At 43.1% G+C, this 25500-nt stretch overlaps 1 protein-coding gene across 1 annotated transcript in view; it reads right to left on the bottom strand.

Annotated features, from left to right (window-relative positions):
• The window catches only part of PLEKHG7 (pleckstrin homology and RhoGEF domain containing G7), an 82286-nt gene that overhangs the window by 5844 nt on the left and 50942 nt on the right, over positions 1-25500 (bottom strand). The window contains exons 10-14 of the mRNA XM_061415739.1: positions 13226-13400; positions 11528-11643; positions 11085-11178; positions 6351-6430; positions 3856-4009 (exon numbers count right to left, since the gene is read on the bottom strand). Of these exons, the coding sequence (XP_061271723.1) occupies positions 3856-4009; positions 6351-6430; positions 11085-11178; positions 11528-11643; positions 13226-13400 (619 nt within the window). The remainder of the gene's footprint in view (positions 1-3855; positions 4010-6350; positions 6431-11084; positions 11179-11527; positions 11644-13225; positions 13401-25500) is intronic.

The following is a 25500-nucleotide window of genomic DNA, read 5'->3' as shown; positions in this document are numbered from 1 at the left end:
CCACGAACTGTAGCCTGCCAGGCTCCTCTGTCCATGGAATCTTCCCGGCAAGAATACTGGAGTGGGTTGCCATTTCCTCCTCCAGGGGATCTTTCCGACCCAGGGATTGAACCTGCATCTCTTGTGTCTCCTGCATTGACAGGTGAATTCTTCACCACTGTGCCACCTGGGAAGCCCCACTATATCAACATATAAAACAGATAAAGAGGCCTTCCCTGGTGGCTCAGTGGTAAAGAATCCACCTGCCAATGCAGTAGACACGGGTTCGATGGTTCGATCCCTGATCCAGGAAGACCACACGTGCTGCGGGGCAACTAAGCCTGAGTGCCGCTATTGAGCCTGTGCCCTAGAGTCCAGGAGCTGCAACCGCAGAGCCCGCATGCTGCAACCTACCGAAGCCGGTTGCCCTAGAGCCTGTGCGCTGCAATAGAAGCCGCTGCAATGAGGAGCCTGCACACTGCAATTAGAGAGTAGCCCTCACCTGCTGCAGCTAGAGAAAAGCCCATGCAACAGTAAAGACCCAGCACAGCCAAAGAGAAATGAAATTAAAAAGACATAAACAACAAGGACCCACTACACAGCACAGGAACTAAACCCTTTGGTACCTTGTCATAACCTATAATGGAAAAGAATCTGAAAAATGTGTGTGTGTAAAATGGAATCACTGCTGTATACCTGGAACACTGTAAATCCACTACACTTCAACTTAAAAAGTCAACTAATGCCAAACGAGGACACAGATTAGGTGTATTTTTCTAAGGTCACACAGCTTGTTAATGATACAGCCAGGATGTGAAACTAGGTTTCTGTCACTTCAAAGCGCAATCCCTTTTTTTTCAGACTTTATTCTGTTTCACCCTACAGCTCTTCTGACTCAGACACTGTATCTGAACAGGTAAAATAATGACCAATGTTAATATTTAAAAACAAAAATGAAATGATAGTGACAAAAAGTAACAAAACATGGTGAAGTATGGTTTTAAAAAGGTATTGATTTTATTTAAAAAAGAAAGAAAAAAAAGGAATACAAAAGATAACACATGCATCTCCTAAGGGAATCCTGGGATGCCGGGTTTCCCACAGAGTCCAGCTGTCTGGCGGGGCTGAGGCTGACCTGAGCCCAAGCTGCTTCCCTCTCCTGCTGGGGGATCACACGCCTTCCTCTGCTCACATCCATAAATCCCAGCAGAATCTTCTAACTATGGCCACTCTAGAAAGAAGGCTGTGTCCCTCTGAGATGCCCCGTTCTAAGCTCGCTCAGGAAAGCTCTCTGGTTTATGCAGATTTTGGCCTCTAATCTAAGAGGCCTTAAGGCCTGCCTAGTTGTTTTTCAGCAAAGCTTCTATTTCTCCTAAGTAAAACAGGAGGGAAGCAGAAGGCTCTAGTTGGGATGCAGGTTCCTCCCACCCCACTGGAGCCCGGCTGCTCTTGGGGAGAGTTTGGATACATTCAGGATTTAAACATTCAAATATGCAACCCAGTTACATAACATACTGATGTACAGTGTGGCTATTATTATTACCGCTGGCGTCTTCACGGTGCAATGTTGCTGTGCCATGTATAGGCTGGTCCCCTGCTGATGACTAGGGACCAGCTAGCCCAGGGCCGCTGCGGTGGGTGCTACAGGGCTTGCACTGTCCTCCCTGTTCTCCTCTCCTCCTGGGGCAGGAAGGCATTCTCGTCCTGCTGTCTTTGCTGGTCTCCTATGAGCCTGTACCCAAGGCAGAAAGAGGCCTGCTTCCTTTCGAACACTGCTGCCTCCCACTCAGTACAGTCAGCCAAGATGTCCTTCAAGTCCCTCAGAGACCCAGGGCTTTCCTGACAGGATGTACTGATCTTTCATTGTTCTGAGGACTCCATCTTTGTGACTCCAAGACACTTACAGAGTGCCTGGTTCTCAGGAAATGCTTGAAAAACAAAAATATATATTTCTGATCTATACACGTGTGTATGTATGTACATACACATATTTATATGCTTATTTCTGGTATTTTTCTAGAGAGCAATTGAAGTAAAATATCTTAGGCTTTCCTAGCGTATCTTGGTTTACCAGTGCTTTAACAACAGCATTGGTACTAAAATGATTAACAGACCTAATAACAGTCATCATTTATTGAGTGCTTTACCTGCATTATTTAATTCTCATGACAACCAACTGGGGAAGATATTATTTTGATTTTATCAAGATGAATTATGAACAAAGCTAGTGGAGGTGATGGAATTCCAGCTGAGCTATTAAAAATCCTAAAAGATGATGCTGTTAAAGTGCTGCACTCAACATGACAGCAAATTTGGAAAACTCAGCAGTGGCCGCAGGACTGGAAAAGGTCAATTTTCATTCCAGTGCCAAAGAAGGGCAATACCAAAGAATGTTCAAACTACCATACAATTGCCCTCATTTCACACACTAGCAAAGTTACGCTCAAAATCTTTCAAACTAGGCTTCAGCAGTATGTGAACTAAGAAACTTCTATATGTACAAGCTGGATTTAGAAAAGGCAGAGGAACTAGAGATCAAATTGCCAATATTCGTTGGATCATAGAGAAAGCAAGGGAATTCCAGAAAAACATCTGCTTCATTGACTACACTAAAGCCCTTGACTGCATGGACCACAACAAACAAGTGGGAAATTCTTTAAGAGATGGGAATACCAGACCACCTTACCTCTCCCCTGAGAAACCTGTATGAAGGTCAAGAAGCGACAGTTAGAACTGGACATGGAATAACTGACTGGTTCAAACTTAAGAAAGGAATATGACAAGGCTGTATATTGACATCCTGTTTATTTAATGTATACTTTTGATGAGGGTGAAAGAGGAGAATGAAAAAGCTGGCTTAAAACTCAATATTCAAAAAACTAAGATCATTGCATCCAGTCCCATTACTTCATGGCGAACAGATAGGGGAAAAGTGGAAACAGTGACAGATTTTATTTTCTTGGGCTCAGAAATCAGTGTGGATTGGTGACTGCAACCATGAAATTAAAACACTTGCTCCTTGGAAGGAAAGCTATGACAAACCTAGACAGTGTATTAAAAAGCAGAGACATCACTTTGCCGACAAAGGTCCATACAGTCAAAGCTATGGTTTTTCCAGTAATCATGTATGGATGTGAGAGTTGGACCATAAGGAAAGCTGAGTGCCGAAGAATTTCAATTTGTAGGGCTGGAGTGCTAGAGAAGGCTCTTGAGAGTCTCTTGGACAGCAGGGAGATCAAACCAGTCAATCCTAAAGGAAATCAACCCTGAATATTCATTGGAAGGACTGATGGTGAAGCTCCAATACTTTGGCCATCTGATGCGAAGAGCTGACTCACTGGAAAAGACCCTGATGCTGGGAAAGACTGAGGGCAGGAGGAGAAGGGGGCAACAGAGGATAAGAAGGCTGGATGGCATCACCAACTCAATGGACATGAGTCTGAGCAAGCTCCAGGAAGTAGTGAGGGACAGGGAACCCTGGCGTCTGCATCCATGGAGTTGCAAAGAGCTGGATATGACTTAGCAACTGAACAACATCTGTGGCTTAGAAAATTTACATATTGAATTGCACAAAGTTTGGAGGTTTTTCCATAAGATCTTACAGAAAAGCCAGAATGAACTTTTTGGCCAACCCAATACCTTGCATACAGGGTCACACAGCTAGCAAGCGGCAGAGCTGGGTCACCCAAGTGTTGGAAGCAAGTCCAATACTCTTTCCATAACTAGCTTGTAGAATGGGTGATATTTAACTACACAGAAACTCAGGATTATCTTTGTTGAAGCTTTGAATTGGATTCATGTCCTGCTATCAAAAAAAGCCAACATAAAACTCTGGGATGGCAGAGATGAGCTGAATGATGACCGTAAGACACGTACCTGACACGTGGAGTGGATCGAGACCTCTGACAAGCAATCTGTCTAGTGGAATGGGCTGGTCAATTACCGTACATGAACCCCCTTCTCTGATTACTGTTTGCAGCTCAGCAGTGAGTGAAGGGCACATTAGACCAGGGTCTGAGCCTCCGAGTTTCTGAAATTTAGGAGGAAAATAAGGCAAAAAATAGGAAATAAATACTGACACACATACTTACAGCACATCCTTAAATAAACTGATTTTTAAAAACAATTGTTTGAAATCCAGCTTACTACTCTTTTAGGATCTTGAAAGCATTTCCCAAAGTACACAGTGATTTAAAACACAGTGTTTCTGAGCCCTAAGTTTAATCACCTGAATAAATAAATGGTCACTTCCATAACTTGGAAACATTAAATCACCATCACATCACCAGAAAGATCTTTATTTCCAGTATTCCTCTGTAGTACTGAATTAAATGAATGAGAAAGAGGAGCCTCATCTGGGCCCACTCTATGAGATCTTACACTAAAGTCTAAATAAATAGATTCCATGCTTTATGATTTATAAATAGCTGAAATTGTTTTGAATATATATGCTAAATTAAAAGAAAAAGGATGTCAAAAATTGTGATGTACATGAAGCAATTTGTGCATTAAATAGCAAAGAGAAATTAAAACACAACATTATTTCTTTTTCCAAAAAAATAAATGACACCTGATGTCTTCTCTGGGTGGTTATTTCTGCTCCTGTGAAGTCAATAAAATTCTCAGATTTATCAGACAGAAGAATTTAAAGGGGAATTTAAAACAGGTAACATTCCTTATTTTAGAATCAAGTTGTGAAGCATGGAAGCAGAATATTATAACATGGTCAGTAATGAGTCAAGGGCTCTGATCTGTGCCATTATGTAAAGAGAAGGTAAGCTGTGCTTCATGTCAGGTTTTGGAAGGGGACAGAGATTTTTTTCAGGGCTTGACCTGTTCAGACATGCTAGTCTGGCAGCTAAAACCAGGAGGTCATCCAAGTTTTGAAACTGACTCTCAGTATCTCCAACAGCCACTCCCTTCCCAACCAATCAACTATTCACAGATTGATTAATGGGTATCTATTTTATTGCTTGTGAGCTAAGTCATTTCAGTTGTATCCAACTCTCAATGACCCTGTGGACCGCTCCTCTGTCCACAGGATTCTCCAGGCAAGAACACTGGAGTGAGTTGCCATGCCCTCCTCCAGGGGATCTTCCTGACCCAGGGGCTGAACCTGTGTCTCTTATGTCTCCTACACTGGCAGGCGGGTTCTTTACCACTAGCGCGTGGGAAACCCATCTTTTTCTATTGCGTATAGGCCCTTAAATTATTTAGTTTAACTAACCAACATGCCACTTTCCTGGTGGCTCAGCGGTAAAGAATCTGCCTGCTAATGCAGGAGACACAGGTTTGATCCCTGGGTCAGGAAGATACCCTGGAGAAGGAAATGGCAACCCAACTCCAGTATTCTTGCTTGGGAAATCCCAGGGACAGAGGAGCCTGGTGGGCTACAATCCATGGAGTCTCAGAAGAGTTGGACACGACATCGACTACAACAACAAACAACAGAAACCAACATGCCATCTAGAAGCTTAGAATATTAAAATATCCGGGAGATCTAGTCTCATGATCTTAACATCTGTGTAAGGCTAGCTATTGAGTAAAAGAGTGAGTGGGTTACAACATTAAGTATCTCTGGTGGCCAAGGAGAAACTGCAGCTCTTCCCACCTCTAAGGGCTGCAGAAAAGGCCCCTTCCTGAAAGCACTTGCATCAGTCAGGGGACAGACTGTGAAATGGGAAAGTGGTGGATCATGAGACCCGGGGCTTAATGGGGAGTAGCGACAACAGTACTAACAATTAATACCTAAAGAGAAAAATCCCTAGTCTTAGAAGAGACTTTGTGGCTCTAGCCCTTGGTGACTCTCTTTTTCCCAAGATGCCAACTGTACATCTGTTTGGCATCTGCAGTTCTTAATTACAGGTAGACTCTGAGAGACCGGGGCCCCTTCCCACGTGCAGCTCCCTACATCATCCCTTCTCAGGAAGGAGGTGCCCTTTCAAACCAGAATGCATTTGGCAGCATTTGGTTTCAAGAGGCGCCCTGCTCCGACAGCTTTCACTGTGGTGGACAATGTGGATGAGGAAACGGCTGATGTGGACAAAAGGATCTTCATTTCTTTTGTGGAGGCTGGCCAGGCATAAAGTCCTCTGGCTTCTGGGACTCACCTCAAAAGTATATGGGCTTGAGTCATTCTAAAACTACACACACCCTTTGGCATCCTTATGAAATGGGGCTTGCTTTTGTTACTGATGTTTTTCAGTTCAGACCTCTATGATGGAAAAAGCCAGTATTTTTAAATGCCTCCATTTTATGGAGGATAAAGTCCGATTTGAAGTACATGAATTTTTTCTCTTTTTAACAACTTATTCAGAAATATTTTTATAAACTCATTCAACAGACTTATTTAGAAAACAACAGACTTTTACCTTTTTGTTGCGCTTAGTTTTCGTAACTAAGAGGAAATCATCAAAGAGAAACAGATAAACATCTAGGAATCTTGTGCTTTCTGAGGAAAGAAAGAAGATGAAATTGGGGCTGGAAATAGCAAGCAAGTTTTTTTTTTTCTTTTTAAATCAAAGAAACCCTTTAGAAAACAACATAGAACAGGGATCTGGGTGCAGGAGGCTCAGGACTCAGGGGGCTCCAATCACGTGGGTCAGAAAATTGCATTACAACTGAGCTGATTTCTCCCTAAAGCAGAGACCTGGTGTGAGCTCACACTTCCAACTTTAAAGATACTAGTGATGCATTTCATGTGGATCTAAGATAACCTGGGTGATATCTGTAGTGGTTTCAGCTAAGCCTAGGACACATCTGTTGATCAACAGGACACCAGCATTTTTGCCTTCTGACTCATCTGGCTGTCACTGGCAAAGGGAAACATTACTAGAGAAAAGGCACTTTGTCATTGCCGTGGAACTGCATAGCCCCTCAATTCTTTGCGGAAGCCCCAACCCCCATTGTGTACTCAGAATAAGGAACTAATTAAGGTCAGATGAAGGCTTAAGGGAGGACCCCAGTCTGGCAGGGTGAATGTCATCCAAGACACACCAAGGCACGCGCGGGCTCTCTCTGCCACGTATGGACGCTGAGAAAGCTGGAAAGAGCGCTCACCAGGAACCACATTAGCAGGCAACTTGATCTTAGACTTCCAGCCTCCAGCACTGTGAGAAATCAACGTCTCCTGTTTAAGCCACCCAGCCGGTGGCATTTTGTTATGGCAGCCCTAGCTGATTAAGAGAGTCATTAAAACAATTTGTTTCTCAAGTTTTGCAATGTGTCTATACACGTTTAAAGTCTTCATGTAGCTTTATATTCACAACCTTTTCTTAATTTCACTTTTGATGATAACTAAAGGCAAATAGGCTTTTCTGCTTTTCCCTAAGAAGGAGACAGCAGTAGAAAAGAAAAATATTAGAGAGATCGCTCCCCTTCTGGATTTAACTCTATCCCTTAGAAATTAGAAAAAGAAATGGTTAAATTTAAATGATTTTAGAGGAAAGGGTAGTCCTTTCAGAGGGTGATGTGACGGCACTTGAAATATACAAAAAATCAAGTAAATATTTTTTATTATTCTATTTGTTTATATTATTCTAGAAGTTCTTTCTTATATACCCTGGAAATACAATGTCTAAGGTTAAATTAATAGATACAATATCTAACACTCCCCTTCTTTAAGTTTAGAGGAAAGATACTTCCTATATTTGTCCAGAAGAGAAATTAGATATTTTATTCAATCTTGAATTATCCTTGAATATTTTTTAGGTGTTTTCCATCTCTACTAGAAACTCCTTTTGGCAAAATGGGCTGTGGAAAAGACTGCCGGTGGTCTCTCAAAAACAATTCTTATTTTGTAGTCATGAAATTTCCAAGTTTTAGTTGTGAACAAATACATGCGCCAGCTTTCCTTGTAGCTGAATGTGACCAAGTGACTAAATTCTGACCAATGGGATATGAATTAGAATGCAGGCAGAATTTAGTCACTTGGTCACATTCAGCTACAAGGAAAGCTGGCGCATGTATTTCCAAGCAGCCAACAAACACTGAGCACCACGGTGCATCAATGATTAAGGCAGAATCTTGCCTTCTAAGAGCTTTAATAAAAGCTTTAATTTAATAAAAGCAGACACATAATAAACACAGACAAGATTTGAGATGAATTCAAGAACTGACAGTGCTAAAGTAAATATGGGATTATGAAAAAGGATGACTAAAGAGGGACACTGTAGGCCTAGAGTATTCATATTTACTATCCCAGGAGTCTGAAGCTGTGGGTAACACCAGTTCTGAGGCTTACTAACTTGTGCGGTTCTGACTCGGTTAGGTCTTCCTCTCACAGAGCCTGAACTGTGGGGTTCTCATCACACTGCTGGGCTTCCCTGGTGGCTCAGCTGCTAAAGAATCCGCCTGCAATGTGAGAGACCTGGGTTCGATCCCTGGGTTGGGAAGATACCTGGGAGAAGGGAAAGGCTACCCACTCCAGTGCTCTGGTCTGGAGAATTCCATGGACTGTACAGTCCACGGGGTTGCAAAGAATCGGACGCGACTGAGCGGCTTTCACTTCGCTTCATCGCACCGCTAGGGGACGGAGCAGCACCACCGACTCGCCCCAGTTCTGCAGCAGCAGGAACAATGCTCTCTAGGTACCACAGCTAGCTACTCAGCCATCATACTGGCCTGAACGTCACTCATTTTTCTATTTAGGAACTCCAATCTGTGGGGAGCAGTGCATTTGTGAAGGTTATGTGCCGGCATGAATTCCAATGGGAAGCTGGTTAAACTTCTCAAGTTACAAAAACTTGTACCTTCTGGGAATGAGAAAATGCATTTATTTAATCTTAACACCACAGTTTTTAGGGCTAGAAGAAATTCTGAAATGTATTAGTAGTAGGTATCACTGTTATCATTGTTATTACCATTGTCATCACCAACATTTACAGAAGAGATTAAGGAAATTTAAACAATTTCCCCAAAGCCCACCATTGGTGCTAAAGCCCCTAAGTCTTGGTCCAGTGCTTTGCCCATTCAAAACAATATCCTATTTCTTCTAATATTATTACCCCCACCACACTTCCTTGCCAGCTCTGAGTCAAAGTCCCAGTGACTAAATTTGGTATGATGACACCTCCCCCTCTGATGAAACCTGACTAACAGCATATACTGTTAGGCAGGAGCCTGGTGTTACTGATATTTACACAGGTCTTCCTTTTCGATCCACACCCATTTCTAACATTTTAGGATAGGCTAGTGCAACTCACTGTGTTGGGGAAGTTGGTGGACACAGGGAAGAGGTGAAATAAAATCTCTGATAATTCCAGGCGGAGGCCAAATTTTGGAGGGAAAGTCATAAGACTGTACACAGAACTGTGTTTCGCTTCCTTACTTTAGGTTTTGGTTGGATTTGGCTTTGTCACAATGATCTAGTTATTTCTGAAATTGTAAATGACATTAAAGAAGGTGTAAAACTGTTATCTCCTCAAAGGCAAGTGGGGGCAGGGGCGTCTGCAGGTGGAGAATGGTTGGAAAACAAAGGCCCAGGCTCTTCCCACCTCACCTGCTTCGCTGTGGAGCCTTCAGGTTGGTCTCTCTGCTTTGTCTCCTCCAGCCACTTTGCATACTGCTTTTTGGAGCTCATTCTTCAATAATTTTTAACCTTATGTCCCTGCGTGAGGACTCAGTGGCTTCCTGCTCTCTGCAGTTTCCTTGCTGGATCCCTGTGGCTTCCAAGGCAGTCGCTAAAATTCTGGAAGCCAGCTAGGCTGAGGCAGCCTGTTGGCTTGGGTCTGAATGTGGCCATTAACTTGCCAAGTGCCCTGAATGTGTTATGGAACTTCCCTGTATTTGTCCTGTGATATGGGATTAAATGTAACTTCTCTGCATAACTCACTGGCAGGAGAAAATGCACGCAAAACTCCTTTGCTGTGAAACATTGGGCGTGTCTATCTTCCTGAGTGGGCAGGGGTTATGTCCCAAGCTGACATCTAACACTATCTTGAAAACAGAGCAGGTTCTCAACAGATGTGTACTGAATAAGGACTTACTGCCCAGCACCCCCTGCCGACAAGATCTCAGATGGCTATAAACATGCAATCCCACATCCCTCAGGGCTTCATACACTGTGGGTGCTCAATCGAGATTTTGTGAAGCAATGAATCAATGAATGAAAGCAAATCTTACTTCAGCTGGGCAGCCCTTTCTGATCATGATATTGACTGAGCGCTGACTCTCTACCAACTATTCTTTCAAGAGCTACCAACATCCATTAGCTCACTGAAATCCTCACAGCAAAGAGGGGAAACTGCAGCGTGGGGAGAATGCTGACCAAGGCCCCAGGTCACAGAGGCAGCAGAGGTGGAGCTGGGAAGGGAGCCTGGCAGCTCGGGCACACCCTCCTAACCATGGGGGAGCCTCCTCGTTCAGGCGGCCTCTGTCTCCAAGCCTTTTCTCGTGCTGTGCTTTTCATTTGGGATGTCCTTCCACTGACCTAACATCCTTCTATTCTTCACCAGAGACCCCCTCCAGTCCCACGGGCCACAGGGAGCCCTTCGGGGGTACTCCAGCATTGGGCTCGCTTTCGGATTCAGACTGCAGGGCTGCTTACTGTGGCAGAGCTTCTCAACTCGAGGGAAAGGCTTATCCAGAATAGTAATTCTCTATCCTCCAATCCTGTGCAGCACAAAGTGTGTTATATAACAGATTCTCAGTCAACACTGACAGTCTGACTGTCCAACTTAGTGAGGGTGGGAACAGCTGATGCCGAGTGTTTACCAGATTCCAGACCTTGAGCTTGAAGATGGAATATGGCAGCCCACTCCAGTATTCTTGCCTGGAAAATCCCACTGACAGAGGAGCCTAGCAGGCTACAGTCCATGAGGTCGCAAGAGTCGGACACAACTTAGCGACCACCACCACCACCAGATCTTGAGCTAAGCTCTTCACTTGGACTTCAGTCTTATAAGATACACAGTTGCCCCATTTTAGAGTCACCTTGTGGTCTGATCAAGCTGGAGTCTGTGTGACTCCACAGGATGCTCTCTGATTCACATCTGCTGTCACCTTGGCACAAGCAAATGCAATTCCTGCCACCCTTCTATTAGCCACAGTTGGACAAGTTACAAGGTAGCAAGGATGTTGGGTTTGTAAAGGAAGCAGTTATTTACCTGCAAGAGTCAGTTTTCCTTCATAGAGAAGGTGTCTGTTGGTTGGTGACAGGATGTTTTCTGCCATGTGTTCTTTAAAAATGTGTTTCAGGCACTGGGAAAACAAGAGAGACAATCAAAGAGATGTTAGTGATGAGAAGACAGCGCATTCCAGGAGCTGCGGCAATGCGACCCTGTCTACAAAGCTGGAGACATTTGGAAATGCCAGTAAGTGGGCATGCGGCTGGGGAAGAATGGGCAAACCTCTCAGAAGGACCAGCCTGGGAACGGCGTGATGAGTCCAGCCGCCCCACCACACACAATGCCATGTGGATGAAGGCTTTACATCTGCGAGACTTACAATTCTGGTGGGCAGCTGGGGACTATGTAATAAGATTAGCGTACTTCACTCAAATGCCAAACTTCTGGCAAGGGATGTATGTTCTAACTGACCCCTTTTGTACCTCTGGAATGAAAAACCTTTTATCTCGATCCCAAAGTGGAGGCCACACTACAATCTCCTGTAGATGTCTGAACTTCTGAAAATTGTCAAGCCACTTCACTTTTCCTTCAAGATCCTCTAAAAGACAAGACACATACAATATATTTTTAAATGTATGAGACATTACAGCATAAAATTTAACCAAGATCCATAGAAATCATTCAGACACTGAACCCCTGGAGGTTCATTTAACATTATTTCTCACTGTTTGAACACCTTAGAAAAACTCACTAATTTGAAATCAGCCTCTTGCAGAGAATATGAAGCTGAACTAATTCAGTAAATTATAAACGTGCATTTTTATTTCAATAATACTAATAATGCCCCTGGTAGCTCTCTCATACTCTCTGCATCATACAGCTGATTATAGGAAGGAAAAAAATCAGACTAACAAGGACAAGCATATCTTGGTCTTAATCATAAAACACACATTCCCTTTATGGTAAAGTTGATTATGTCTTTTGGTAAGAATGTGTTTTTTCTTCAAAGTTTAGTTTGAAGAAAAGTTCTTGTCAAAGAACTTTTGAAAACAAAGAAAAGTTTTCTTCAAAGTTCTTCAAATACTAGTTTCCCAGTATTTTTAATAACATATTGCTATTGAGGTTTTGAAATGAGTTTTGAAAATATGGAGGGCAAGTCGTAGACCCATAGAATCAATGGTTAGGGGAATCTTTGAGAATTCACTATCTTTAAGCTCATAAACTTAGAGGAAGGCCACAGGGATCTCTTTCCTCAACAATGAAAATTCAGATTTTGTTGAGAAATTCCTGGAAGAGATGCTATCTTCCTCACAAACCTATCAAAATGAGTAATAATCTTAAAAATTACTTTAAAATTTAAAAAAGTCTGTTTTTAACTGAATTTCCTGTCAATCAATTTGATAAGTTTAATTCTAGTTCATTGGGTAGGTCATTAGAGAATTTGAACAAAAACTTTTAAAAAAGGGGAAAAAACTCCTAATTGAGTGGTCATTTTACTTTTAAATATGAAAAGAAAAAATATATCATTTCTGTACAGCTGGTAATTATCAATTTGAATTGTTCCTTTTTGATGCTCCCTAGGAAATCTTTTATGGACACCTATCATGGATTTCTTTATTTGGATTTGACTACACATAGCTACCCAAATAGACTTAAATTATTACAGGGCTTGCTCTTTTATCCCCTAATTTCAGTTCTAAATATTGCAGTTGGCATTATATTTAGATTGGCCCTCGATTTCAGTGACCTAAAAAAAAAATGACGGTGGTACTTTATCCTCCGGAAAGGCTTTTCATGCTGTTTACTTCCATTTGCTTTGTGTGTGGGCTCAGTGTGGATGTTAAAAACAAAGCGCCTTCATCATCTGGGAAGTAGAAGTTTTCCTGCCTGAACTCACATCTGAAAACCTTGGAGACGGAGCCAGGGCTTGCGTGACCCCTTAGGAGTTAGGAGTTCTCACATGGTTGGCCAGGATGTGAGTGGAGCCCATTGTTTTGGGTGTGTTTGATTTACATTGCAAATTCAAAGTCAAATCCACATTTCCGAGAGCCAGTGACCTCAAGCCGATGGAATTACCTCCTAGGATGGAAGCCCAGCTGGTTCCCAGGAGCCACAGGGCCCCCCAACTCTTTGACTAAAGCTGACACTGGAGCTCTGGGTCCCTCATCTCAGGGACTTACGGATTGCCTTTTCCACCTTTTCCTTGATGGAGTAGATCATGATTTTCTCCGTAGAGTCTGTACTCCTTTTCCAGATATTCTTCAGCAACAAGGGGTATCGAGTCAGCCTGTGCAGCGGGGCCACGAGCAGCTCAGGCAGGTGAAGGCGCCTGCACTGGTCATGTTGCTCACACCACTGGGGAAGGCAAAACCAGGCCTGTCAGAACACTGCTTCTCCTACTGGGGCACACTGAGGAATCTGGACACAAGCAAACCTTAGGAGATCTCACTCAGTACTGACAGCACACCTGTGAGCTTGCTGGGAAAAAGTGTAAGGACTGAATATTCATTGGAAGGACTAGATCTTGCTTTTGAAAATCCCATATTAAACCGTCTTAGCAAGCATTTATCTACTAGTACTGAATTCAGAATCTCAAATGGGTTTATTTTTTTGCAATGTGCTTACGAAGTATTATACACACATTCCAGCCTTGTTCACCCTTCTGACCGACTGTGGTTTTCCCTTTTCCTCCTCCTGGGCCCTCGGGGTTGATTTCTGGGTTTGCCAGCTCTGCTTCCTCCTTTGCTGCAGTGCAGTTAGGAAAACTGAGAATCAACACTGGATGGGGAGGAAGGAAAAGGAAGGAGTCTTGCTTGTTGGGTGAGTTCCTTAACTCGCCTCTGTTGGAGGGAATCAGGATAATGAGAAAATGAAGGTGAAGAGGCTAAACTGATCTACATCATATAGAAGAGAGATGAGAAGAAAAAAGACACAGACGGTTGTCAACAGGGAGAGTTTGTTCAAGGAGGCGGCTGCCAGGTGTACATGCAATGGGGAAGACATGAAAGGAAATTTTAGTAAGTACTGCTACAAGTCAGGAGAAGGCAATGGCACCCCACTCCAGTACTGTTGCCTGGAAAATCCCATGGATGGAGGAGCCTGGTAGGCTGCAGTCCATGAGGTCGCTAAGAGTCAGACACGACTAGGTGACTTCACTTTCACTTTCCACTTTCATGCATTGGAGAAGGAAATGGCAACCCACTCCAGTGTTCTTGCCTGGAGAATCCCATGGACGGAGAAGCCCGGTAGGCTGCAGTCCATGGGGTCGCACAGAGTCGGACACCACTGAAGCGACTTGGCAGGCAGCTACAAGTCAGGCCTTACAAATGGCTGAGACAAGAAGTGAAAGGCAAAGGAGAAAAGGAATGCAGAGCTCCAAAGAACAGCAAGGAGAGATAACAGTCTTCCTAAGTGAACAATGAAAAGAAATAGAGGAAAACAACAGAATGGGAAAAGACTAGAGATCTCTTTAAGAAAACCAGAGATACCAAGGGAACATTTCATGCAAAGATAGTAACAATAAAGGACAGAAACAGTATGGGACCTAACGGAAGCTGAAGATAGTAAGAGGTAGTAAGAATACACAGAAGAACTGTATCAAAAAGGTCTTAATGACCCAAATAATCAAGATGGTGTGATCACTAACCTACAGCTAGACATTCTGGAGTGTGAAGTCAAGTGGGCCTTAGGAAGCATTACTAGGAACAAAGCTCGTGGAGGTGATAGAATTCTGGCTGAACTACTTAGAATCCCAAAAGATGATGTTGTAAAAGAGCTGCACTCAATATGACAGCAAATTTGGAAAACTCAGCAGTGGCTGCATGACTGAAAAAGGTGTTTTATTCCAATTCCAAAGAAAGGCAATGCCAATGAATGTTCAAAGTACTGCACAATTGCACTCATTTCACATGCTAGCAAGGTAATGCTCAAAATCCTTCAAGCTAGGCTTCAATAGTACATGAACCAAGAACTTCCAGATGCTAAAGCTGGATTCGGAAAAGGCAGAGGAACCAGAGATCAAATTGCCAACATTTGTTAGATCATAGAGAAAGCAAAGGAATTCCAGAAAAACATCTACTTCTGGTTCATTGACTACACTAAAGCCTTTAACTGTGTTGATCACAGCAAACTGGAAAATTCTTAAAGAAATGGGAATACCAGACCACCTTACTTGCCTCCTGAGAAACCTATATGCAGGTCAAGAAGCAACAGTTAGAACCAGACATGGAATAATGGATTGGTTCAAAGCTGGGAAAGGAGTACATCAAGGCTGTATATTGTCACTCTGCTTGTTTAACTTCTATGCAGAGCACATTATGAGAAATGCTCGGCTGGATAAATCACAAGCTGGAATCAAGACTGCCAGGACAAATATTAATAATCTCAGATATGCAGATGACACCACCTTAATGGCAGAAAGTGAAGAGGAACTAAAGAGCTTTTTGGTGAAAGTAAAAGAGGAGAGTGAAGAAGTTGGCTTAAAACTTAACATTCAAAAAACGAAGATCAATGGCATCCTGTCCTATCACTTCATGGCAAACAGGTGGGGAAAAAATGGAAACAGTGACAGACTATTTTCCTGGGTTCCAAAGTCACTGTGATGGTGACTGCAGCCATGAAATTAAAAGATGCTTGTTCCTAGGGAAAAAATGCTATGATAAACCTAGACAGCGGGTTAAAAAGCAGAGACATCACTTTGTTGACAAAGGTCCATATGGTCAGAGCTGTGGTTTTTCCAGTAGTCATGTACAGATGTGAGAGCTGGACCATAAAGAAGGCTGAGCACCCAAGAATTGATGCTTTTGAGCTGTGGTGTTGGAGAAGACTCTTGAGAGTCCCTTGGACAAGAAGGGGATCCAACCAGTCAATCCTAAAAGAAATAAACTCTGAACATTCATTGGAAGGACTGATGCTGATGCTGAAGTGCCAATACTTTGGCCACCTGATGCAAAGGGCTGACTCACTGAAAAAGAACCTGATGCTGGGAAAGATTGAAGGCAGGAGAAGAAGGGGACGACAGAGGATGAGATGGTTGGATGGCATCATCGACTCAACGGACATGATTTGAGCAAACTTTGGGAGATAGTGAAGGAGGGGGAAGCCGGCATGCTGCAGTCCATGGGGTTGTGAAGAACTGGACACAGCTTAGTGACAACAAGAACACGCGTGAAAGCCACAGCCACTACCCACCACCCCATTTTGCTGGCTCCATTCTTTTCTTTGGAAGAGAGCGCTTTCTCTTTTTTCCCCTCTCTTCCCTTCTCCAACTTTCCCCCTTTTCTCTCCTAGCCTCAAGCTTTGCAATTGTCCTTGTCTTCCATACCCTCCTACCCTAACAGCTATATCACATTTCTTCTAAAAACTTCCAGGACTCTTCTTTACGGGAATTCTGCCATGCATGATCTTTCCCACTTCCCCACCTACAGATGGCAGGCAGGTCAGAAAAGTGAGGCCAGAGGGGCACAGAGGACGGAGCTCTAGGGGCCAGGCTTTAAGGCTGAGGGACCACCTCCCCTCCCTGCACCTCAGACTCCTCTTCTATAAAATGGGAGCAGGTATTAGATGACTTCCTAGTTTTCATCCAGCTCAAAATGATTGTGATCCTCACTGGGGTTGAAGGAATGAAGGAAGCAGAGACTGCAGCCACCAAAGAGCTAGGAACAGAAGGAGTGGAGGAAAGAGGTGTGGGAAGGCCGTCGTCATCTGTGGCCTTCAGTTTAGTTCAGTTGCTCTGTCGTGTCCAACTCTTTGTGACCCCATGGACTGCAGCACGCCAGGCCTCCCCGTCCATCACCAACTCCCAGAGATTTAGTGGCTGATTTCTGTGCTGAGTCACTGGCAGCAGCATTCCAGCACTACCTGCTGGTCCTCGTGGGAAGCTGGGGAGCTCCAGTAATTCATTTCTCATCAGCAGTGAGGGATTCCCTTAAAACACACAGCCCCGGGTCACTGCTCCAAATTTCTATGCCGTGGGCAACAGTTCTGGTGGCCAGCACCCACTGGTGTTCAGGGTAAATAGAAAAGCACTGAATCTCCCTCAGATAGCAATCAGAAAAGAAATACCAGTGGTAAATAATTTAGACAAAAATCCAGGCAGAGATACACAAAATATTTATAGTGTTTTGAAAGGTCTCAGAAGAGTGAAAAAAAGAAAAGACATTTGATGATTTAAAAGTGAACCTATAACTTTTTCTTCCATTTCTCTGTTGGCTTTACTTTTCATGTCTATTAGGGAAAGAAAAGAAACTCTGTCATGAGAAATGGGATATAAAAGTCCTTTTCCTGGATGGGTCTAGATGAGTGGAATCTGCTTCAGCTTGATAATAAATAAATTTGTATATAGTTGGAAGATCAAGATCGTGGAATAGAAGGACACAGACCTCGCTAACTCCCACAAGTACATAAGAAATACATCTACACGTGTACCAGTTCTCACAGAATACCTACTGAAATTGCTGGCGGAAGAGCTCATACAAGAAAACTGCCAGGAAGATCACCATGCAACAAGGGAGGATGGGATGGGACCTGTACTCCTGGGAGGGAGCTGCGAAAGAGGAAAGGTTCCTTGCCCTAGGAACAAACTTTGCTGCATAGATCAGCCGGAACAGAACGGAAGCGTCAGAGGCTCAGAGAAGAGTGCAGCAATTGGCTTCAGCAGGCAGAAAAGAGAGACCAGCACACCTGGTCTTGGCCACCTTGCTGCACTCCCCAGCTCCATGCATGTGTCTGCGAGCGCGGGTCGGGGCTAGGTGCTGAATCTTGGGTTTCAGAGGACAGATCTGGGCAGAGGACTGGGGGTGGCCGTGCAGAGAAAGCCTGAAGGGGCCAGAGTGTGGACTGGGTGGCAACTGGGGCTGTGTGCGGGATGAAACTTGGATCTACTACAGAAGCCCTCTTGATAAGAAGCACCTGAAGGGAGAGGTGGGTCCACAGCAGAGCAGCCCCACAGAGTGCTCACAGTGGGCAGGGCTCTGTGAACACATGAGTGCCTGCTGTTGCCCCACACAGAGGTGGGGCTGAAATCTGAGCCTTATCAGACTTTGCAACTGTAGTGGATTTATGCTGCGGCCGGTGCCTTTGTAAGCTAAGTGACTGTGGGACATCCCAGCAGAGGACTGATGCTCCCATAGCTGGGGCAAATCCAGAGTCAGCAGCTGCGAGTTTTGTGGGTCCATGTACGTGGAGGTGGGGCCAGGGTCTGCACTCGTCCCGTAGCTCTGAGGGGGTCGAGGAGCATGACTATGGGCAGCTAAGAAAGGTCCTGGGGCCTGACTTCAGGGAATCTGTGCCTGCAGATCTGAGCTGGTGGCTTTACGAGCACAGCACTTGAGGGACATCCAGGCCAACAGCCTGCATTCCCATGGCTGAGGAGGAGGTGAGGGCCATGCCAACAACCGTGTACTCTGGAGGCACACACGGGGGTGACAGACACCATGGAGCGCACTTCAGTGGACAGCTCCTGATGAGGAATACTCATGGTTCCTCCCCCAGTGGTAATGCTCCAGGACTGCCGACCTCACACCGCAGTTCAGAAACAAGATGATCTGGGGGGCTTCTACTCCAACTGGGGAGCAGACTGTGCTCCCAACAAAGCTGTGACAACCACAGACCAAATAGGAGGCTCTGCTCAACTTCCAGCGCAGGCTCTGGTCACCACAAAAACAATCACACTCCCTGTGAAGGGGATAACAACCAGCATACAGGAGGAAAGAAACAGCAGGCACCCATACTAGATGCAGCCCTTGCACCAAAAATATTAAGGCTCAGACTACACAAGGATGCTCCTACATAAAAACAACTCTTCAAGACCATAGAAATTACTGTTTCTCCTAAATCCAGGGGCAAAGAAATAAAACTGAAACCAAGAAACAGAGGAACTATTTCCAAAAACAGGACAGGAGAAATCTCCAGTAAAACAGAATGCACTACCAGATTCTGAGTTCAAAAAGAAGATAAGGCTTCCTGGGTGGCTCAGTGGTGAAGAATTCACCTGCCAATGCAGGAGACATGGGTTTGATCCCTGATCTGGAGTCATGAAGCAACTACAGAGCCCACGTGCCACATGCTACCAAGCCCTCGTGCTGCAACTACCAAACCCACTTGCCCTTGGTAGAGCTTGTGTTCTGCAACAAGAGAAGCCACCACAATGAGAAGCCCACGCACCACAACTAGACACGAGCCTCTGGTCACGGCAATGAACTCAGCACAGCCAAAAAATCAGTACCGTTACGAAAAGAAAGCAACAACTAACAAATTAAGGAAGGGCATTGAGAGAAATGCAGATCACTTTAGCGAGGAACTACTAATAGAAACTACAAAGAGAAACCAATTAAAATGAGAAAATGTATATATGCTGAGATGAAGGCAAGCTAAAGGCAATAAATAACAAACTGAACAATGCAGGGTTTCCCTGATGGCTCAGCAGTAAAAGAATCTGCCTGCTGATGTAGGAGACATGGGTTTGATCCCTGATCCAGGGAGATTTCACATGCTGTGGATCAACCGAGCCTGTGTACCACAAGTAATGAGCCAGCGCTCTAGAGCCTGCACATCACGACTGCTGAGCCCACACACCTCTACCACGGAAGCCTGCATGCCCTAGAGCCCATGCTTCACAAGAGAAGCCACGGCAATGAGAAGTCCATGCACCACAACTGGAGGGCGGCCCCCACTCACCACAACTGGACAGAAGCCTGTGCAACAACACAGACTCAGCACAGCCATAAATAAATAAATGTATTTCAAAAACAATGTAGGGCAAATAACTGATCAATAAGACAGAATAGTAATGGAAATCAATCAGAAATGTAGACAGAAAGTCAAATGAAAACAAGAAAATACATGAGATTTATGGGATAATATAAAGTGAGCTGATCTACAATCTAACCTAACACTGGAAAGAAATAGAAAAAGAACAAATAAAGCCTAAAGTCAGCATAAGGAAGGAAATAATAAGAAGTCAGAGAGGAAGAAATAGAATAGAGATCAAAAAATAGAAAACAAAACAAAACCAATGAAACCAAGGCTGGTTTTTTGAAAGGGGAAACAAAATTGGGGCTTCCCTGGAGGCTCAGTGGTAAAGAATCTGCCTGCAATGCAGAAGATGTGGATCTGATCCCTGTTCAGGAAGACTCCCCTAGAGAAGAAAATGGCAACCCACTCCAGTATTCTTGCCTGGGAAATCCCATGGACAGAGGAGCCTGGAAGGCTATCGTCCACAGGGTGGCAAAAGAGTCAGACATGATTTAATGAGTAAAAGAACAGCGACGAAACAAAATTCACAAACTCTGGCCAGGTTCACCAAGAAGAAATGAAAGGACCAAAATAAAACAAGAAATGAAAGAGGAAGCACAATAACTGATTTTGCAGAAATACAAAAATCTGTGGGAGACTACTACAAAGAATTATATACCAACAAGCTGGACAACCTAGAAGAAATGGATAAGTTTTTAGGGACACACAGCCCACCAAAACAGAATCAAGAAGAGATAAATAATTTAAACAGATTGATCACTAGAAGTGAAATATAATCTCTAATAACAATAATAAAAAAGCTCTCAGACTTCCCTAATGGTCCAGTGGTTAAGAATCTGCCTGCTAATGCAGGGACATGAGTTTGAAACCTGGTCTGAGAAGATTCCACATGCCTCATGGCAATTAAGCCCATGCATGTTTGCTGAAACTAAAAAAAAAAAAAAAACACAACCCCCTGCAAACAAAAGTCTAAGATCCAATGAGTTTGCTGGGGAATCCTACCAAACATACAATGAACTTATACCAATCCTTTTCAAAGTCTTCTTTAAGACTGAAGAGTAGGGGATTTCCCAAAGTCATTCTATGAAGCTACCATCACTCTGATACCAAAACCAGGAAAAGACCATATGAAAAAAGAAAATTATAGGTCACTATCTTTGATGAATACAAATATAAAAATTCTCAACAAAATTCAGCAAACCAAATGCAACCGCAAGTAAAAAGGATAATAATATACACAATCAAGCTGGATTCAACCTAGAGTCACAAGGACAGTTCAACATAAGTAATACACCACATCAACAAAAGAAAAGACAAAAAAAACCCCATGATCATCTCAACAGATGCAGAAAAAGCATTGGATAAAATGTAACATCCATTTATTATTAAAAAAAAAAAACCCAAAAACTCTCCAGAAAGTGGGCACAGAGGAAACCTACCTCAACATAATAAAGGCCATATATTAACATTTGCAAAAGTGAAAAGCTGAAAGCATTTCCTCTAAGATCAGGAACAAGTCAAGGATGTCCATTCTTGCCACTTTTATTCAACCTTAGTTTTAGAAGTCCTAGCTAAGGTAATCAGAAAAGAAACAGAAATAAAAGGGATTCAAATTGGAAAAGAAGTAAAAATGTCACTGTTTGGAGATGACAGGATACAATATATAGAAAATGCTAAAGATGTTAGTTTCTCAATGAATTTGGTAAAACTGCAGGACACAAAATTAATACACAGAAATCTGTTGTATTTTCATAAACTAACAACAAAAGACCAGAAAGAGAAATTAGAGAAACAATCTCATTTACCATTGCATCAAAAAGAATAAAATACCTAGGAATAAACCTACCTAAAGAGCCAAAAGATCTGTATTCTGAAAACTATAAGATGCTGATATAAGAAATCAAAGATGACATAAACAGATGGAAAGATACACTGTGTTCTTGGATTGGAAGAAGCAATATTGTCAAAATGACTATATGACCCCAAAGCAATCTACAGATTCAGTGCAATCTCTATCAAACTACCAGTGGCGTTTTTTAATAGAACTAGAACAAAAACTTTTATAATTTGTATGGAAACACAAAAGATCCCAAATGGCCAAAACAATCTTGATACAGAAAAATGGAACTGGAAGAATCAGACTCCCTGACTGCAGACTATACTACAAAGCTACAGTCATCAAAACAGTATGGTACTGGCACAAAGACAAATACGTAGATTAATGCAGCATGATAGAAAGCCCAGAAATAAACCCATGCACCTATGGTCAATTACTCTTTGACAAAGGAGGCAAGAGTATACAATAGAGAAAACATAGTCTGTTCAGCAAATGGTGTTGGGGAAGCTGGACAGCTACATGTAAATCAATGAGGTTAGCACACTCCCTTACACCCTACACAAAAATAAACTTGAAATGGCTTAATGACTTAAATATAAGGGAAAAAAAAGTAAATATAAGACAGGACACCATAAAAATCCTAAAAGGGAACATAGGAAAAACATTCTTTGATATAAACTGTAACAATGTTTTCTTAGGTCAAGTCCCCCAAAGCAACAGAAATAAAAACAAAAATAAACCAATGGGACCTTATCAAACTTACAAGCTTTGATAACCAACAAGGTCCTACTGTGCAGCATAGGACACTATATTCAATATCTCATAATAAATTATAATAGAAAAGAATATGAAAAAGTATTATATATATGTAAAACTGAATCACTTTGCTGCACACCAGAAATACAACATTGTAAGTTAACTATATATAATAAGCAAAAAGTAAATTTACACATAAATCTTATAATTTATAAAATTATATTGATATAATTTATACATAAATCATTACAAATCCAATGTGTTCAGGGGAAGAGTGAAATGGATTGAGGGGCCCAAATAAAACCTTGTTCTCCTCATTAACCTGTCTTGGTGGGATGCGACCACGGTCTTGGACACCCATGATTCTTGGGAACTTGGGAAATCTACTTACGTCCTCTAAACCTCATCTGTGAAATGTGGATAACAAGAGTTGCCTTAACCGGGTGATGAGAGGTTTTAAGGAGACAATCCACACAGTGCTGACAACAATGCCTGACATGTCTTGAATATTCAGTCCACAGTAGATAGATTCGTCAGCAACTGCTAATCGAGCAAAGACTAGCAGAGAGACCTGGTACCAAGTTCCCAGGGTCTTGTTTTCTGACTTTTTTTAGCTGTGTTGGAGTGTCTTTTTTTGGGTGTCTTCATTACACTGTGTGGGCTTTCTCCAGTTGCGGCAAGCAGGGGCTAGTCTCTAGTTGCTGTGCATGGGCTTCTCATTGGGGTGGCTTCTCTTGTGGAGCATGGGCTCCAGGGAGCTTGGGCTTAGTTGCCCTCTGGCATGTGGGCTTAGCTGCCCTGTGGCATGTGGGATCTTCCCAGTTCAGGGATCAAACCTACGTCCCCGGCATTGGCAGGCAGATTCTTAACCACTGGACCACTAGGGAAGTCCCCCAGTGTCTTCTCTGCATCACTTTGACTGAAAAAGTGAGGGAAATTCTACTCTTGTCAATGCCCATAAAGATAATGTACAGATATTTACAAAAACCAGCCCCACATGGTGTAGAGAGTAAATTCACCCCAGTGCAACCAGAGCCCAATTCCAGGCAGTCCATAAAATGACAAAGATGTTAAGTGAAAGTGTGTTAGCTGCTCAATTGTGTCTGACTCTGTGACCCCATGGACTGTAGCCCACCAGGCTCCTCTCTCCATGGAATTCTCCAGGCAAGAATACTGGAGTGAGTGGCCATTCCCTTGGGATTCCCAAGGGATCTTCCTGACCCAGGGAATGAACCTGGGTCTCCTGCACTGCAGGCAGATTCTTTATTGTCTGAGCCACCAGGGAAGCCCACAGAGATGTTAAGTTTTCCAACAACATTTACGTCAAAGCCTAGGAGAACCGAGGAGCCCGGTAGGCTACGGTCCACGGGGTCGCAAAGAGTCGGACACGACTGAGCAACTTCACTTTCACTTTCCTGCCCTGAACAAACTTTAAGCAAGTTGCTAAATTCTTCTAAGCTCCTGAAAAATGAGGATAACATCAAATCCTACAGGGTTTATTGTGCAGACAGAGAAATCAGAGATGATTAGCATGCAGCATAGTGCCCGGCCATAGGCAAAGCTTGCGAACTAGTCAGTTTTAGTATTATCATTTTTGTATTTGTATCATTATTATTGTATGTATAATCATTATATATTATTATTATTAATTATCTGTGATGAAGTTTTGTTCTGTGCTCTGGGGCTGTGGAAGGCAGATTTACCTCCAAGCCCTCCCAAAGCCTCTCCCTGACCCTTCAACCTTTGTTTCATGATGCTAAGCGTTCCTTTGCAACAGGAAGTAGCCCTGAGGAGTTGTAAATAGCCCTGGGCGTAAAGTGCATTGGAGTATTTTGCCTGAAGACCTTTATCCAGGTTCTTTTATTGCCACCTATTGGTCATGTGATCTTACAAAGGTCACATAACCTTTCTGAGTCTCAGGGACATGTGGGGACACAATGTAATCAACTTCATAGATCTGTGGTAAGATTTAAAAGAGAAAGTTTGAGAGAGTGCTTGGCAGAGCATGATGCTTATAAAAGTATTACATGTTATCATTATATCAGTGCATCCTCCATTCTTTTTCCTAAATATCTTTGGATGCTATATATATCTCATACATGTAAACTTCTGTGTCACAATTGTTAAGGGATTTTCCACAGTTATTTGAAAATGGTGTCTGAACCTTGTGCTAGCTTGGGAGGGAGAGGAATGAACCTGGATTCTCCCCAGTCTGGGGAGGAGTCTGGAAGACTCTGCCAAGGAGTCTCAGGCAAGGAGTCTCATCCAACAGCTTCCAGAGACAAATTTTGCAACAAGATTATTCATGAAATCTAACAAGCTTTCAGGTTTTGGTTTGAGTACCAAAGAAAACACTGAAAGGCTAAAGCTACTAAAATAGGGCCATGGCTCTTCCCAACATCATTGATGCCATGCCCAGCTTTCCTGGCACATTCTGGCCATGGCAAAGATGCTCTGATTCACAGCTAAAAGTTACTGGGAGCTCTGTGTGGTGGCTGTTCCTCCTACAGCTCTGAGGTGATGCTCTGGTAGGTGCTTCTTGTAGCTGCATGGGTTTCTGGAAAGGCACGGACCATTTTCTTGGGTCATAAAAAGAGCTGTGGCATAATACTGAAAGGTACATTTCAGACTAAAGATATGTCAAAATAAAACCCCCAAAAAACCAGCGGGGGCAGGGGAGTGGGTGGTGGTCAAAGGAAGTAGAGAAGTCTAGGAAAATTTTTTCCAGTTTTGCTTATTTGCAAACACTGAAGGTCCTGAGCACAAATCTCCTGTTCTGAAATGGGTGAATTTAACTCAGATGACCATTATATCTACTACTGTGGGCAAGAATCCCTTAAAAGAAATGGAATAGCCATCACAGTTAACAAAAGAGTCCAAAATGCAGTACTTGGATGCAATCTCAAAAATGACAGAATGATTTCTGTTCGTTTCCAAGCCAAACCATTCAGTGTCACAGTAATCCAAGTCTATGCCCTGACCAGTAATGCTGAAAAGCTGAAGTTGAACGGTTCTGTGAAGACCTACAAGACCTTCCAGAACTAACACCCAAAAAAGATGTCTTCTTCATTATAGGGGACTGGAATGCAAAAGTAGGGTCAAGAAACA

This window comes from Bos javanicus, chromosome 5 (genome assembly GCF_032452875.1).
Source record: "Bos javanicus breed banteng chromosome 5, ARS-OSU_banteng_1.0, whole genome shotgun sequence".
In the NCBI taxonomy this organism is placed as follows: Eukaryota; Metazoa; Chordata; class Mammalia; order Artiodactyla; family Bovidae; genus Bos; species Bos javanicus.
This window is presented reverse-complemented; position numbering and strand designations above follow the sequence as displayed.